Genomic DNA, 16,726 nt, shown 5'->3' with positions numbered 1-16,726 from the left:
TGAGGCTGTGCCCCGCTGGGCAGCCGGACAGCCGGAGCCTCCTTCTCAGTGGGGCTTGGATGTGCTTCAGCACATGAGGCACGTTAGTACCAAGGACGAAGGACCCCAGCTTCTCCTGAACCAAACAACACGGCGACTTGTCAGCGCCACCAGGTGATGTGCATTTGCGGAAACTCTGGAACTTGGGTGGTGTGGACGGACCAGCAGCCAGGCATCTGGAGGGCGGAGGTGGAAGGCCGCGGCCCATCAGGACCACAGTGGCCTGGGCCCTGCCGGCAGCAATCACGCGGTCGGTGCCACGGAGAGCAGGAGGACCTCAGCACCTCAAGCGACATTCCTAGAGGGCAGACTCTCCTGCAGGGAAACTGCTGGATTTCGGAAGCCCGTGGAGCCACCATGGGATGCCCGGAGTGCAGGGCAGGCCCAGCGGAACCAGGCAGCGCGGTGCCCAGGACGGCTGCGAACGCCCCTCGATCAGGTGGACCCCAGGCAGAAATTCTCTGCTAAAAGCCAAGACATGGCTCCGTTTTCATCCCTTCATGATAATGCCCGGGGAAAATCTGGAAAGCTCCCTGATGCCTGCTCTCTGCAAGATTCTCCCAGAGAACCAGCAATCCCTCTCCTCGCAGACCAGGAAAAAGATTCAGCCCCACGACTTCGTCCCAAGGAAAAGAAGAAAGTGAGCAAAACGATTTTTTGACAATGAGACAAAACTAAAATGTGGCCGTAAATCATTAGAAAATTCAGCTTATTGTTTGAAAATGGTTCAGGTCTTGAAGTAGCATAAATTAGAAGATAAATAACTCCGTAACAAAGTGGCCCAATGAGAAGAGCTTGGTAAACAAGCAAGGACTTAATTTAGGAAAGAGAAAAAATTGAATGTGATAAAATGAAAATTAACTTAGAAGGAACCCTCCAGAGAACACATGAGAGAAAGCATAATATGGGAAATAAAGACTGAAAGAAAACACAGGTAGAAAAGGAAAGGGAAAAGAATGAGAGGAAAATAGGTACACTCCAGGTGAAGACTCTTAGAAAGCCATACAATAGAGCATTAATCCAGGGGGAGTCCTTTAATTGAGGGGTTCATAGTTACCACACATTGAAATGACACACCTTCACCTGGAAATGGTCCCGGGGTCTCGGCAAACAATGTATTTTAAGACTTGTGAACTGTGAGGGATAAGAAGAAAGATCATTTGAGCACTCAGGAATTGAACCCAGCAGCACTTAACCATTGAGCCACATCCCCAGTCATTGTTTTTTAAAAAAATTTGAGACAGGGTCTTGCTAAATTGCTGAGGCTGGCCTCAAACTTGAGATCCTCCTGCCTCAGCCTCCTGAGCCACTGGGATTACAGGTCTGTGCCATCATGCTGACTCCTTGGTCTTTTTGATAATAGACTTTCTAGCAGGTGCAAAGTGGTATCTCAATGTGAATTTAATCTGCATTGACCTAATGGCTACTGATATAGAACATCATTTCATGAATTTATTCATCATTTGTACTCATCTTCAGTGAAATATCTAATATTTTATCCATTTTTTGATTGGGTAGTTTCTTATTATCATAGAGACAAAATGATTCTTTGTGTTTTTGGATACAAGTCCTTTATTAGAAATATGATTTTATATTCTCTTAGTAGTTTCTCATTTCATTTTCTTAAAGGTGTTTTTGAAAGTGCCAAAATTCTCAATTTTGGAGAAGTTTAATATATCAATTTTTGTCTCAAAATTTGCTCTTATGCCATAACCCAAGGGCACAAAGATTTCTTCCTATCTTCTAAAATTGTTACCATTTCTACATTTATATTTAGGCCTATGATTCATTTGGGGTTAATTTCTATAGGTATTTCTATGGGTTGTATGATATAAGACTCTAATTTCTGCTTTTTGATGTGGATCCAATTATCCCAACCATTCTTTTTAAAAATTCGTCAGAATTATGCAGTGCTATCTTAAGGGACATATTTGAAAATCTTCAACTAATAGTTAGTTTTAGCTGTGTGTAAGGTGCGTACCTGTCATTATAGCTACTCAGGAGGCTGAGGCAGGAGGATTGCAAGTTTGAGGCCAACCTCAGCAACTTAAGAACCTGCCTCAAAATAAAAAATAAAAAGGACTTGGTTGTAGCTCAGTCGTAAAGCATCACTGGGTTCAAAACAGTATAAAATAAAGTTTGGGAATAAAAAGTTTTAAGTACAATTATTGGTATTAGTATTTTATGACTAGAATTAAAATGAGTACATTTTGTTTCCTGAGATTTGGGGGTTTTTTTGCAAGATAATCAAGTACAAGCTGGGGTGTTATTTCTTGGCCACCCCTGCCCAGGGGACACCCTTTTTGTGTTACTTTCTCCAATCCTAATCCCATTGACTACTGAGCGGAGTGACAGATTTTTTAATTTTTCAGAATACACTCTTCCAGTGTAGTGTAACTGAGATCTGGGTTTTCAAGAGCAAGGGCTGACACCATATCCTCACATTTCTTGAACAAATTAAGGCAGTTTTCAGAAATGACATTAGAAAGTCTTACTCAAGCAACACTTCTGCCTCAGATATAATTTCTATTCACCAAACAATGTCCCCATGGTAGTTATAGTGCCTTAAGTCAATTACTAAGAGGTAGTAAGGTCACTCATGGCAGCCTCTTAGGAGGCCGAGACAGGAGGATCTCAAGTTCAAGGCCAGCATCAGCAACTTAGCAAGGCCCTGTCTCAAAATAAAAAATAGGAGTTAAGGATGTGCTCGGTGGTGGAGTACTGTGGGTCCCATCCCCAGAACAAAAAAAAAGAGAGAAAAAGAGAAGTCACAAATGGTCAGAACATCCTAGGTCATTTTGCAGTTGGCTTTGGGACATTCTCCTTTTCCCAGGTCACAGTACCCCTGGGGTGTGCAGGCCACACTTTGCAGAGTCTGTAATTCCCTGCAGACAGAGACAGAGGTGGAAGAGGCCTGAGGCCTGGCAGGCATGTGGGCACGGGGGCTGCTTCTGACACTGGGGCACTGTGGACGATCCCCTGGAGCCCGCCACCAAGCATGTGCGTGGCTGGCAGTGTGGGACGTGGGGACTCCGGCAGCAGGAGGTGGGGTCCAGAACCTCAGCGCAGCCTGTGTGGCTCCTCCAGGCCCCTGTTCCTGTCCGTCACACTCTCCTTACCAGTGAAGCGGTGAATGTGTCTCCAGGGACCAGAGACTCAAGGTCACGGCAGAGGACACCTCGCTGAACGTGTTCATTGGTTCCAGTCACACCTGCTGGCTGCCCTGCGTGACCAACAGTGGAATCACAGCCTTTTCAAAAGATCTTTCCAGATGATTTCACTGCTACTATGTTAAACATAGACGCTTGCTTCTCCCGCACATCAAAGAAGCTGGTTTGCAGCTCTGAAGTCACCAGGAACTAGGCTTTTGTCTTTCTGATCATCATTCTCAGCTGAGGGTTCCATTCTCACAGCTATTTCATCGTCCAGGATAGCTGCTGGAGCTCCAGCCTTTACATCTATTTTCCATGTGGTGGAAAAGAGAAAGGAAAAAAGTCACAAAGACTATTGTCAGCTATGTGACCTGCCTTAAAGTATCATTTTCTACAAGTGCACGTTTTTCTCCTCATGCATCTCATTAGCTAGAGGTTATATCTTTCAGCTTTATTTATGTAGACCTGACAAACTTTGTATGTATTTATGTATGTATGTAATATTTCTACACATGGAGTGAGATATTACACACACACACACACACACACACACACACACATATATACAGACTCACCTATATCTATACACATGCATCCACATAGATATATTTGTGAAATGGTTACCACAGTCAGGCTAAAGAACCTGCCTGTCACGTTTCCTCACAGGGTCCTGGGCCCGTGTGTGCTGAGAACATTTGAGGTCTGTTCTCTTTGCAGATGTCGTATGTACAATCCGGTATCATCAACCACAGCCACTGTGCTGTAAGTTAGATCTTCAAGTTATTCATCCTGAGAAGCTGAAACTTGTACTTAGCCCACGGTCCTGCGATCAGGCTCTGGGCTTATGGTCTCTGGAAATGAAGTCGGTATCTCACAGAGAGGTCAGCGCTCTGGGGTCACCGCAGCGTTGTTCACTACAGCCAGGATCCGGAAACAACCTACGTGTCCATCAGTGCGCAGACGCACACACATGCACAGATGTGCACACACACATGCACACGCACACGTGCACACACAGCGTGTGACTCAGTCTTACAAAGGAAAGCAGCGTGGACAGACTTTCTAAACATTATGCCTGGTCCACCTGGCCAGACGCACAGGGTGCGTTTGGCATGTCCTCACGTACAGGAGGAACCCAAGGACACCGGAGAGCAGAATGCACGTCCCAGAGCCGGTGTGGGGACACAAGATGTTGGTCTAAGAGCGCAGAGTTCCTTCCAGGACCTGGATACAGAGACCCGCCTGGCTGCTCCTGCACACGGTCTAGCGCACGTTGCAGGCAGGAGGAACCCAGAGGGCAGAGACTGGGCGTGGAGCCGGGCGTGCACACTCAGGGCTGTAACTCACACTCTTCCCCAGTGGGAAGATCTGCCCTGAGAGCACAGTTGAGAAGGCCCAGCACTGGAGGGTCCCACCGGCCCGGTTCTCGGGAGGAGCTGACCCTCTTCCTCGCTGGCAGTGGGCGCCTGAGAGGGCCGTGAAGAGGCTGCTTCCTGTGAACGTGGCTTCTTGCCACCTGTGCTGGTGGCCAGGCCTCCTCTCACTGGAGGCCCCGCTCAGTCGCTGAAGAGCACGCTTCACAGGCGCCCAGTCCTCTCCCCGTCCACGCGCGTGACACCTTCTCTCCACGTGCCCAGGCAGCAGGGCCTCCACTCGGTCACCTATGCCCTGCCTGCCCCCATGCCCACCCGCCCAGTGGAACGTAGGTGCCTGGCTGGCCCCCTGTCTGGCCCCAGTGCCCCTCTGTACCGGTCCTAGATTTGGGGTTAAAATGGTTTTTGTTTGTTTGTTTGTTTGTTTGTTTGAGAGTGGCCACCACTCCAGCGGGGAGAGCCGTGTCTCACGGTGGTTTTGATTTGGGTGTCACTGGTGGCCGTGGATGGCAGGCAGTTTTTCATTTCTTTTCACCAATTGGATTCCTTCTTTGTAAGTGTTTATTCAGATCATTTGCCTACTTTAATTTACTTACTTTTATAAGTTTCTCAAGTACTTTATAGATGAATACATTAACATGTATTGACATAAATATAGATATATGAACCCTTCGCCAGATGAATAGTTGGAAATATATTGGAGGAAGGAACTCTCAGGCACTGGCAGGTGGGCATTAGCGGAGCCCGTGGAAGCAGCGAGGAGGGCCTGCAGGTAGTCCTACGGGTGAGCCATCTCCCACTTCTGGCTGTAAGCCCAGAGGAAGTGCAGCCAGCCCACCAAAGAAGCCCCACGCCTCCGTGTCTGCCCCTGCGTGAGTCACAGCGGCTGAGAAGTGCAGGCTGCCCAGTTGCCCATCGGTGCATAATTGGGTAAGGAAAATGCAGCTCTTGAGCCACGAAGAGGAGTGGATCCTGCCATTTGCAGCCCATGGGTGGAACTGGAGGCCATGTTAAGCAAAATAAGCCTGACACAGGAAAACAAGTATTTCACGTTCTCTCTCACATGCGGACGCTAAAAACGGAAACGCCAACCTGAATGAGGGATAGTGAGGAAGCTGGATGCATGGCGGCTTGATTTAATGAGCACACACCGTGTGCAGGTGTTGAAATATTACTCGGGCCACATTAACGTGTACAATTAGTCAAACGTGTACAATTTAATCAAAGATGAAAACTCAAAGTGCAAAAATTTTTTGAAATGGATAAATAAAACATGCTCAAATTCAATCACTATGCTAGAATTCTTTGTTTTATGAAATGAATTTTGCTGATACTACACCACTGTCTACCACTGTTGCTCCTTTGAAAGGGGAAATCGAACCTTGGCAGGTTTGAGAAGCCAGTTCTCTCCTTGAAACGAGCAGACAGTTCCTGCGGAAGCCTGCTGATTCCGGAGGGGAGAATGGCAAGCAGGATCTCTGGCCAGGGTTCGCCTTGGGTAGGGTTTGAGGGGAAGCATCGTATGGATGGACATTTTTTGTGTGTGGCTCCGTATGATATCTTACACACCTGCGTCCGTAGTCGGTGTGATGGCCACAATGGAAGCTCCGCAGGAAGCCCGCGGTCCTGAACACCAGCCTCCCCCTCCTTCACGACCTCTAAGAGCTCTTCTCTCTTCCACAGACCCAGCGAACTCGGCTCCGTCCATACTGGATGGGTTTGACCATCGCAAAGCCATGGCGGGGCAGCGCGTGGAGCTGCCTTGCAAAGCGCTTGGACACCCGGAGCCAGACTACCGCTGGCTGAAGGACAACATGCCCCTGGAACTCTCCGGAAGGTTCCAGAAGACAGTGACGGGGTTGCTCATTGAGAACACTCGCCCCTCAGACTCAGGCAGCTACGTGTGCGAAGTGTCCAACCGATATGGGACTGCTAAGGTGATAGGCCGCCTGTACGTGAAACGTAAGTTGGACGGTAACTGGCAGAGCGGTGTTGGCCGCCGTGGCGGGGCTCCTGTGGTCGCCCACGGCCAGCCTTTCTCCGCTGCCTTTCGTTGATCTCACCCCATCCTGCTGACGTCAGCAGGAGCCCCGTTTTGCAAATGAGGAGATTGATGCTCAGAGGAATTGTCCTGGGGTGCACAGCATGGGTGTGAAGCCACGGCGGGCTGATGTGCCTGCCTCGAGACGGTCAGTAGGCCACAGAAGGCTGCACGGCCCAGACGACTTTGCCAGCTGCTGGGTTCAGGTGGGCCAGCCCCTCTGAAAACAGGCAGGCTGCCCTGTCTTTTGGCACAGGCCATGGAAGCCAATGTAATTGTTGGTGGCCTGTTTCCAGATGCTTCTTTACTTCTAAATGGGAGAAATGTAGGACTCCAGTTAACCAAGTACTGGGCGTGGACTCAGTGTCACAGATGGTTTGGTCCAGCCCCCCGTGGGCGGGCTCGGTGGCCTGGTGGAACCTGTTGAGGTGGCAGGTGCTGAAGGTCCGTTAGAAGCAGGGCTGTGGCCACAGGGTGCACACTCTAACCTAGTCCAGCACCCTGCATGTTACTCACCAAGAACCAAATCTAAGTGAATCACCCAAGACCACAGGACCAGCCCGGGATGCAGAGCCTGACCAGACAGGTTCTCTGACCTGCCACGATCAGGCTCCTTCGGTCTTCATTCAGAGGTGAGGGAAAGAAACTGAACCCCTAGGATCTCACAGTGAAACAGGAGGCGTTTTCTTACCCCGTTGCTCCTTTAGACCAAGCCTACCTATGAAAGGGCCTCTTCAGTGCCAAGTGGTGATGGCCACAGTGTCAGCGTGGACTGCCCAGCAGCACGCTGGCCTAAGAGGACGCATTTGTATTAAGTGTCTGAACGAGTTCCCCGCAGCCCGACCCGCAGTCAGCACCAGCCATGCGTAGGTGGGGCTGGAAAGCAGAGGAAGACAAGGGGCCACAGGTCCCTGCTGTGGACGAAGAAGCTGTAGGACCAACAGTGCAGCTTCGGGAGCCAGTAAAATGACCCCCATGGGCCCTAAATCTTGTGTTAAAACACCTTTCCTGGCCCCTTGTGTCTATTGAATACAGTTATATTTTAGGATAGTATCAAAGGCAGCTCAAGAAAACCTATCTGGTCTTATTTCTCATTGTTTTGCCTAGAAAACCCCAGTTCCTGCTAGATCTAACTTTTTCTCATCCCTAAAGCAAACTCTTGTGTGTCCGATGGCAAACGACATGGCTCACGCTGCTCCCTCCTCATGAAATATTTCATTCTCTACACCTGGGTATCCCAACCTTCCCGTCTTCCTGGCCAAGGTTAAGGTCCCTCCCCAAAGCCACTGTCCCCTCCTGTTAGTGCAGACTTGCAGAGCACGGGGTCGCTCTCCATCTCAAGGCTGTCACCATGCACGTATCACAGGTCTACACTCCGGCCGTGCTTGTCCGGGTCGTGACCCTCTGCGGCATCCAGGAGAGTGCTCAGAGGCCTCTCTCCTGTGCTCTTCCTCCTGCTCATCGCTCCTTCCCAGGGAGACACTGCCGCTCAGTTCTGTCTTCACTCTAGACTGAAAGCATTTCCTCTTCTCTTTCAGTTCTTCTCTTTATTTTTGATGCTACCTGTATTTTATTCGAATTCCTTCCCTCTGAAAATAAGCCCCAAACCTGCATGGCTAGCCTCAGTTTCCTTCCCAGCATCCCACACATGTGTCTCCCAATTTTATGTCATGTGGGGAGCTGGCTCTTCAGAAGACAAGGCAAAAAAGCAAACCGAAGTCTCTGCTGTCTCTTCCTCCAATATGGCTTTCCCAGTTAGCACATCTTCCCCTCCCCAATGCCAGTTGTGAACCTTGGGTCTTCTTGGTGCCCTTCCTTCCCACACCCAGGTCCTGCCAGGTTGTGGAGATGGGCTGTCCTCACGCCCTGCAGCCAGACTCAAAGTCCCTGCCTGCCCACGGCTGGATCTTCAGTGTGCCTCCCTAGACACCCATCATGCCTCTTTACTGTCCCGGTCTCTCAGTCTCGCTTGGCCAACACAGTAGGATCAATCCATTCTCCTAAAAGTCTGTTGGACTTGGCCCTCCATGGCTCAACAGACTTGAATGCTTTTGTAAGTTCCCTTGATTATTTCTCCAGAACCTCAAGGTCCCTAGCAATCTGTCCCAGACTGCTTTGGTAATTTGCCCATTGTTATCCTTCAAGGACCTTGTGTGGCATCTACACTGAACCCTCCAGCTGGCCTGAGATCCAGTGGGGTGAAGAGTCAGGAAGAGCTGGGATGGAAAACTGTATTTTTTAATTAATTAATTTTTTTTTTGCTGTTTATTTTTTTGCTGTTTTGTTGAGTGGGTTTGCTTATTACTTGATCTCTCTGAGCAAACATTTCCAGATGATAATGCAAAATTCACAGAATTAAGGAAAGACTGATTCAATGTTGAGTGAGCAGTGTTTGGCGATCTTACGGACCATGCAAGTTTGCCCCACAAACTACTGGTCTGTGTCTCACTGTAAGTTTAACCATTCTTGACACCTGATAGATGCTCAGTGAACGTTTCTACATTGAACCAGCTTTTTGAAATTGAAAACAGGAATTCAGGGTTGGAGGCTCATTTCTGCCCAAGTCAGCGAGCTTCCTCTTGAGGAGGAACTCCTACGTCATGGCCATGTATCCGCCTGTCAACCTGCCTTTGCAGCTGTGCTGCCGGCCCTGGTTAGGCCACAGGCAGATGGGATTCCCACACGTACTCGGGTCCTGTCGGTGACTAGCTCATTGCATTGCTGATCATCGGTTGGTGGTAACCAGCCTCCTCACGTGTGCTCAGTGAGACCGGTTTGAGCAGTACTATTCTGTTCAATATGCAAAGAAGGAAGGCCAGGAAAACAGCAGCCGGGAGGCGGTTCCAAATGGAAGGGCGCCCGGTGGAACGCAGCAGATGTAAAATGCGGATCCCGGGGCAGCGGCACATCCGACTTGTCGTTGGTGTGCTTCGGAGTGACATCCAGTGACGCTTTTCCTTTCTTTCTCTCTCTCGCCCAATTCTCCAGAGCCACTGAAAGCCACCATCAGTCCCAGGAAGGTCAAGAGCAGCGTGGGGAGCCAGGTTTCCTTGTCCTGCAGCGTGACAGGGACTGAGGACCAGGAGCTCTCCTGGTACCGAAATGGTGAAATCCTCAACCCTGGCAAAAATGTGAGGATCACAGGGATCAACCGCGAAAACCTTATAATGGATCACATGGTCAAAAGTGACGGGGGCGCATACCAGTGCTTTGTGCGCAAGGATGAGCTGTCCGCTCAAGACTATGTGCAGGTGGTCCTTGAAGGTCAGTGGGCTCGCTGGGGGGGCCAACAGACATGGGGCGGAGCTCGCGGGTCTCCCTCTCCAGCTGACGCTCTGCTCTGGTGGCTCACATAGCTCAGGCACATGCGAGCATGTCCTGGTGAGAATGGAGCTGTCCTGTGTGGAGTCGCATGGACCCCCGCAGTGTCCACTCATTCCAAGTCACTTGTCAAGATAGACACCTCAGACACGTGGCACTGACTGGCTGACTATCCGTCCTCCCCTCGAGCCCCTGGGGGCTGTTTCTCACGGGGGGATGTCAGCAGCATCTCTTCTTCTACCCCCGATGCCGATAGCACACCCTCCAAGTGGCAACTGCAGAAATATCTCCTGGTTTGGCAAATGTCCCCTGAGGGTGGGCGCAGGGAAGGGCCTAGCCTCTTGGTGACAAGGATAAATTTGGAGACAAAGTGTGATCCAAAAACTGAATATTGTGCTTCATGGGCTGAAACATGGCATCTGATGGGTATGGTTGACCCTAGGCTGGGTCTACGGATTTAGATGTTCACAAATTTTGGTGGCTGGGATGTGTGCAGAACTGATGGAATTTAATGGGTTTTATAAGGTTTTGCTACCGGCTTCTCCTAGCCGACTGCAGTGTGCTTAAATCTTATGCTCATCAATCCATCAGGGAAAGCAGCCATGACGGGTGACACTACTGTCAGCCATCTAGGTACAGAGGCAATTGAACTAGCTTGTCTGTGTCTCGTTGGAAATTGTGTCTTTTGATATAATTTAAAACTCATCTGTTATCAATTGATTACAATAATGAAATGATTTTTATATAGCCCAAAGGGAGAATGAACAAAATCTATTAGTTTATGCAAGTAAGTTTAAATGGGTCTTGATGCTAAGAGAATACTTCTGTTATTGCTTTCTTCACCTTAGCTAATTTTTAAGAGGCAGCAGGCTTCGTGATGAGATGCCTGCTTTGAGTCAAGCGTTTCACTGCAGACGGTGAGGTTTTCAAAGCAGAGGTGAAATTAGCCGAAGACCTGGAACGCATACTAAATGCCTGGCACTGCTTTCCCCAGAATGATTGAGTGCAGAAAGTGATCAATTTGCACACAGCCAGGTCGCTAATGACAGTGCTCCCCAGTCCTTACTCACTATTTTTAGATTCTTTGTAGAAAAAGGAGAGATTACCTATCTAGGCTTAGTTACCTCGGCAACCATCTCGTGTGACTAAGAAAACCTAAAGAGCATATTGATAATCCATAATGATGTTGAAAGGGCCCAGGTTATCAGAGAGTGACAGCGAGAAAGATTTCAAAGACGCTCCAGTCTCACTGGGAAAATAACGTCGGCTTTCATCTCCAAAAAAGCCTGTCAGTTGAACAAAAAGAGGGGCAGGGGGGACCCTGCGTGCACGCACGGATTTATTTGTCGCATGTCAGTTTCCATTCAGGGCAAGAAGCTTCATTTTATTTTCCTCTCTTCTGAGAGATGACAGTGCTAATGTAGCAAAAGGGAGCAGAAATGGAATCACAGATACACATCCCGTATCTGCTGGAGAGCCGTGTCCACCCAGGGTTCCTGGGAAGCCTCCAAGTGGTCCCGTAGATGGCCACAGATTAAGATAAAAGGGGAAGGACTCACACCGCCAAGGATGGCACAGCCCAGGGACAGGAGGGAATGTCTGAGAACATTTCCCGTGAGGCCAAATAAACTGGAACCTCGTAATTATAAGTTCAAGATAAACCCTGAGTTTTCCAATCAGCAAATGGAATATGAAAGAAAATAACAGGTTCAAGTTTGGGAAATGATAACATACCAAGCATCAGACCAACCCTCAAGCACATAAAAAGGACAAACTTTGGGAGAGCAGAACTACAGATACTCGATGAAGAAGTTCCAAAAGTGGGCAGAAAGGAGTTGACCTCTGGAAGAAGGGAAAAGGACCAGGTTATGTCTACATCGTCTCCTGAGGACACTTCCCCATGGCCCATGCAGTGCAGGGAGAAAACACTAGAGGAAATGCAAAGCGTTGGGTCTTACTGGATTCAGGTGAGAGAGGACAGAGTTCGGAATCCAGAACACCTGCATGCAGAGGGGCTGGGGCAAAAGTTCCAGGAAAGAGGGGATCACGAGAGTCTCCAAATTCACAAATTCATCTCCTTGGAAAACTTGGTGGACAAATGAACTGCAAAAATGTGAGTGAGTGTGTATGTGTGTGTGGTGGATCTCAGTCTGCCATTAAAAATAACTGCATAACTAGATGTATTAAAACAGGACAAAGAGAACAACAAAAAAGAAAAACAGGATACTGTGACCAATTAATGCAAAGCCAAGGCAGGTGACAGAAGCAGACCAGAGGTGGCCCCAACATTAGGGTTAGCAGATGAGAACTTCAATGCTGCTATTTAACACATGTTCAATAATGTAAAGGAAAATATGGATATCATGAGTGAACATATAAGAAAGAACAGAGAAATGGAAACTATAAAAAGCAATGGGCAGAAATGAAACGATTCACTGAATGTACTTGACTGCAATGTTAGAGAAGGAGGAAGAAAGGCTCAGTGGACTGAGGGCAGGCAAACACCCGTTCCATCTGAGGCCTGGAGAAGAGCGTGCGCGTTGATAGCCTGAGCTGGACAGGATCTGCCTTTCTGGAGATGGAGAATGGGAAAAACTATTTGAAGAAATAATGACCACAATTTCCTCAAATTTGGCATGAAAAAAGTAGAATCGCAGACCCAAGAAACTCAGGAACCCTCGAGAAAAAAGACTAAGAAAATTACATGTAGGCATGTTAGAGTTAAGCCACAGGAAACCAAAGAAAGAGAAAACCTTGTCCATCTGAGGGAGGAAAACATTACATGAAGGGAAGATCAAAAGATGAGAGGCAGCTTCTCATCCAGTGTGTGGGAGGACAGAAGGTGGTGGAGAAACAGCTTTATAGTTTCTGAGGAAAAAATCAGACTAGACTTCTATAGCAAAATAGTCTTCAAAAATTAAGGCAGAATAAAGGTATTTCCAATAAATAAAAGTTGAAAGAAAATGACGTCAGAAAACCTGCACATTCATGGTGAATGAAGTCATCAGAGTGGGAACTCAGATCCAAAGGAATGAAGAACGTGGGAAATGAAAAGAATTCTTCATGACCTGGGCACAGGGAAAGATTTCTCAGGACACAGAAAGTGCTGAATGCCAGAGACAAAAACATCTTTGTGAAAATGAAAATGAAGTCATGGACTGAGAGAAAATATTTCAAGCACAAACACACAAACATGTACACTATGTACCATGTGTATGTCTGACAGATACTATATTTAGTATATAGAGAATACTTGAAAATAAATCTGATCATTGTCATCTGATGTATGTAAAGTATTTGCATTCCATATATATTAAAACTCCTAAAAACTGATAACGAAAAGGCAAACAAGGTAATATAAAAATGGACAAACGTTTTGAGCAACACTGCAGAAAAGAAATGCATGAATAGCTAATGAGCATGTGAAAAGCAACATTGTTTCACGGTGTTTCCCAGGAAGTATGAAACCAGCATCTAAACATGAGGAAAAAGGAGGCAAACCCAGTATTCACAACTGTCTACAAAGTTATCCTTGAAGAATAAATCAAAGTTAAGAAACAAGAGATTAAAGCCTGTCCCAGTTTCCAGGAAATTAAAGAGACATGATAAATGTCATGGGTGATAACTGTTTGGAGTGGCAAGAAATAGCAATAAGGGGCTTACCTTATTGGTCAGTGGGCAGAATTTCAGCAAGGAGTGTGCTCCAGATGACAGTCCAATTCCAAAGTCATATTCCCTAATTTCATGAGTTGCTTTGTGGTTATGGAGCACATAGGCATGCATAAAAATATTCTTACATTTATTTGAAGCTCAAGAACAGGAAAAACTGGCTCCTGGTGACAGACCAGGGCAGTGCTGGCCTGTGGTGGGTGGGATTGATGAAAAGGAGCCCTGGGAGATCTTGATAGGAAAGGTTGAGGTTCTGACGGTCTTGGTGGGTTACACAGGTGTGTGCAGTCAGCAGAACTCACTCGTACCCCCAAGGTGTGCGCATCTCACTCACTGTCAACATCACCTACGCTGAACAGTAACATCAGTGAAGAAGTCTTCCCTAAACAGATAAAAACACATGTTTCCAGTGCTCAGTATAAAAATCAGTTTAGAGAAGTTTCCAGCTGAACATTTCCTACCTAGAATGTGGAATCGTGGACAATGGAGCAACCTCAGCGCTCCCATGCGTGGTGACTGGGGAAGTACCAAGAAGGATCTTCACAATGATAGGATGACAACTGCTCTGTGAAACTAACGACCCGCACAACGCGCAGTATTCGCCACAGAAATGACCTTTTCATCTCATTCTGTTTTTTACTGAGGTACAGAGGATTGAGCCTAGGGGAACTCTACTGCTGAGCGACATCCCCAGCCCTTTCTACTTTTTTAAAATTTTCAGACAGGATCTCAAGTGGCCCAGGCTGTCCTTGAACTTGTGATCCGATCCTCCTGTCTTAGCTGGATTTACGGGTGTGCGCCACAGTGCCTGGCATCGTTTTAATATTTTAAAGTTCTCTTTTCATATCTGATAGCAAACAACAACAATGATAATGAAAAAACAAAAACTGTTCACAATTCAACAGCCCAAGGTCACTGGAGAACATCACTTATTAATGCATCTGGGAAACAGACACCCTGGAGGGCCCTGCAGACCTGGGAATGAGCACGTGAGGGTTCAGGACACCAGAGAGGGCAGCAGAGGTGACCCACGCCAGGACTCTGCACAGTAGGCCAAACTGGCCCCAGAAGTAGACCTCAAAGTTTTGGGGTATTGAGTGACATTTTCCTCAGGAGTTCTTAAAACAATTAACACTCATCTTTCTCTGATAGAATTGCAAGCAATTTGTTTTTTCTCTTTGCCTTTTGTTTATATATACATATATATGTGTGTATATATGTGTGTGTATATACATATACATACATACACACACACACATATATATATCTTTTGTAATAAACATTAAAAACCAGAAAAATCTATTAATCATTGTCTTTCATTTAAAAATAAATAAATTAAACAATCTAAACCAGTGGGGTTTATTGTAGGATTCATAAATCCTGTTTCATTTGATCAAAATTATGTCAGAATGATTCACTTATGCCAGGGAAAAAGTACCCCAGTGTTGATTTGTTCACTGAGGCAGCTGGGCCTCCTGGAAACTCCTTCCTTTTTATTATCATATATTTTCTTTAATGTGCATGTATCTCTTTTTCTTGTAATGGAAAGACATATAAGAAAGAAAAACATATTATTAGTACTCCCACAGAATAACAGGGAAATCATCCATATATGTGATAGAAAACAATATAATATGAAGTTGATCTTTGTTAAACATATTGGAAATTGCTATGGAAACTTCTCTAAGATTCAGATTCCAGTTGACCTGGGATCCTTCTGGCTCATGACTATTCTCCTGGCATAATTATTTAGTAATTTCCATTTCACTTCCAAAAACATTCTAAGCTGCATAATAAATTATATGGCCACCCTACTTACAATACCTTCAGAAATACTTACTACATGATAGTATCTAGCTGGTACTGATTCTCAGAGACTGCATGAGCATTAATGCTATTACTGTTTGTAATTAAATCTATACAAGATCATTCCTTGTAAGAAAATGACAAAGATGAGACCATTAGACTCTGGTAGGTTTCTTTGTTCTTCTAAACAGTCCCCTGGAGAGAAATCCCCTATGACTTGAGGGAATGGACAGTAAAGCCACCACTGGGTGTGCCCATGGCCCCAGGGGACATGCACCTTTTGAACTGTAGACTGCAGAGCGTGACTGTTTACACGAGTATCTGGGTCACACCTGGGTTCCTTTTGTCAAGACAGTCAGGAAACACACCCGACTTACTACTGCTGACCTGCCTGTTTCACTGGGGAGTCCCTTGTGGAGACACCCAGGCCTCTCCTGTAGTTTACCAGCCTCTGCATCTACCAACTAGGCACTGAACAGCCATGCTGGGCAGCTGTTTAACTACTTGTATGCGCCACTTCCTTCCGTAATTTGTTTTCCTGCAGATGGAACTCCCAAAATTATTTCTGCCTTTAGTGAAAAAGTGGTGAGTCCCGCAGAACCAGTGTCCCTCATGTGCAACGTGAAGGGGACACCCTTGCCCACCATCACGTGGACGCTGGACGACGACCCGATCCTCAAGGGCGGCGGCCACCGCATCAGCCAGATGATCACGTCCGAGGGGAACGTGGTCAGCTACCTGAACATCTCCAGCTCGCAGGTCCGCGACGGGGGCGTCTACCGCTGCACCGCCAACAACTCGGCCGGAGTCGTCCTGTACCAGGCTCGAATAAACGTAAGAGGTGCTTGTCAAATCAGCTCCTCGAAAAACACACGACTCATTGTAGCGGAGAAGGAGGTGTCTGCATGCGCGCCGAGCCCCGGAACGCCAGCCAGGCCCCGCCGCCTCTTCCTGCCCGCTCCGCCCCACTGGCGGGTTAACCGGGGATGGCATCCTGATTCCCTAGTCAGCCCCTCTCTCCTCGACTGTCCTCTCGATCTGCTCTTGCCTTCCCTGGTCTATGCTCTGCATGACTTTCCTTTCTCCTCTCCTCCTGTTTCGCTGCGCTCATGCTGAGCCTCGTGTGCGTGGCATTTAACCCGCATCCATCCGTGGTCCATCTCCACCGCGTCCTTTGTAGAGAGGGCCGAGCGACCCATCAACTGCCACCAGCGCTCATGAGATGTGCGGTGTGGACGAGCTACTTTTACCGGCTAAATTGCCTTTATCTTGTAATTAAAAATACTTTCATAGAAGCAGCCAATAGGGAAAATATTTAACATTCA

General features: G+C 47.3%; 1 protein-coding gene across 1 annotated transcript in view; it reads left to right on the top strand.

The window, feature by feature from the left end:
- Dscam (DS cell adhesion molecule) overlaps positions 1-16,726 on the top strand; it is a 665,830-nt gene that overhangs the window by 394,152 nt on the left and 254,952 nt on the right. Inside the window, exons 5-7 of the mRNA XM_047564141.1 lie at positions 6,248-6,526; positions 9,594-9,869; positions 15,946-16,242. Of these exons, the coding sequence (XP_047420097.1) occupies positions 6,248-6,526; positions 9,594-9,869; positions 15,946-16,242 (852 nt within the window). The remainder of the gene's footprint in view (positions 1-6,247; positions 6,527-9,593; positions 9,870-15,945; positions 16,243-16,726) is intronic.

This window comes from Sciurus carolinensis, chromosome 9 (genome assembly GCF_902686445.1).
Source record: "Sciurus carolinensis chromosome 9, mSciCar1.2, whole genome shotgun sequence".
Classification (NCBI taxonomy): Eukaryota; Metazoa; Chordata; class Mammalia; order Rodentia; family Sciuridae; genus Sciurus; species Sciurus carolinensis.
The sequence above is the reverse complement of the archived record's forward strand: the minus strand, read 5'-3'. Positions and strand labels throughout refer to the sequence as shown.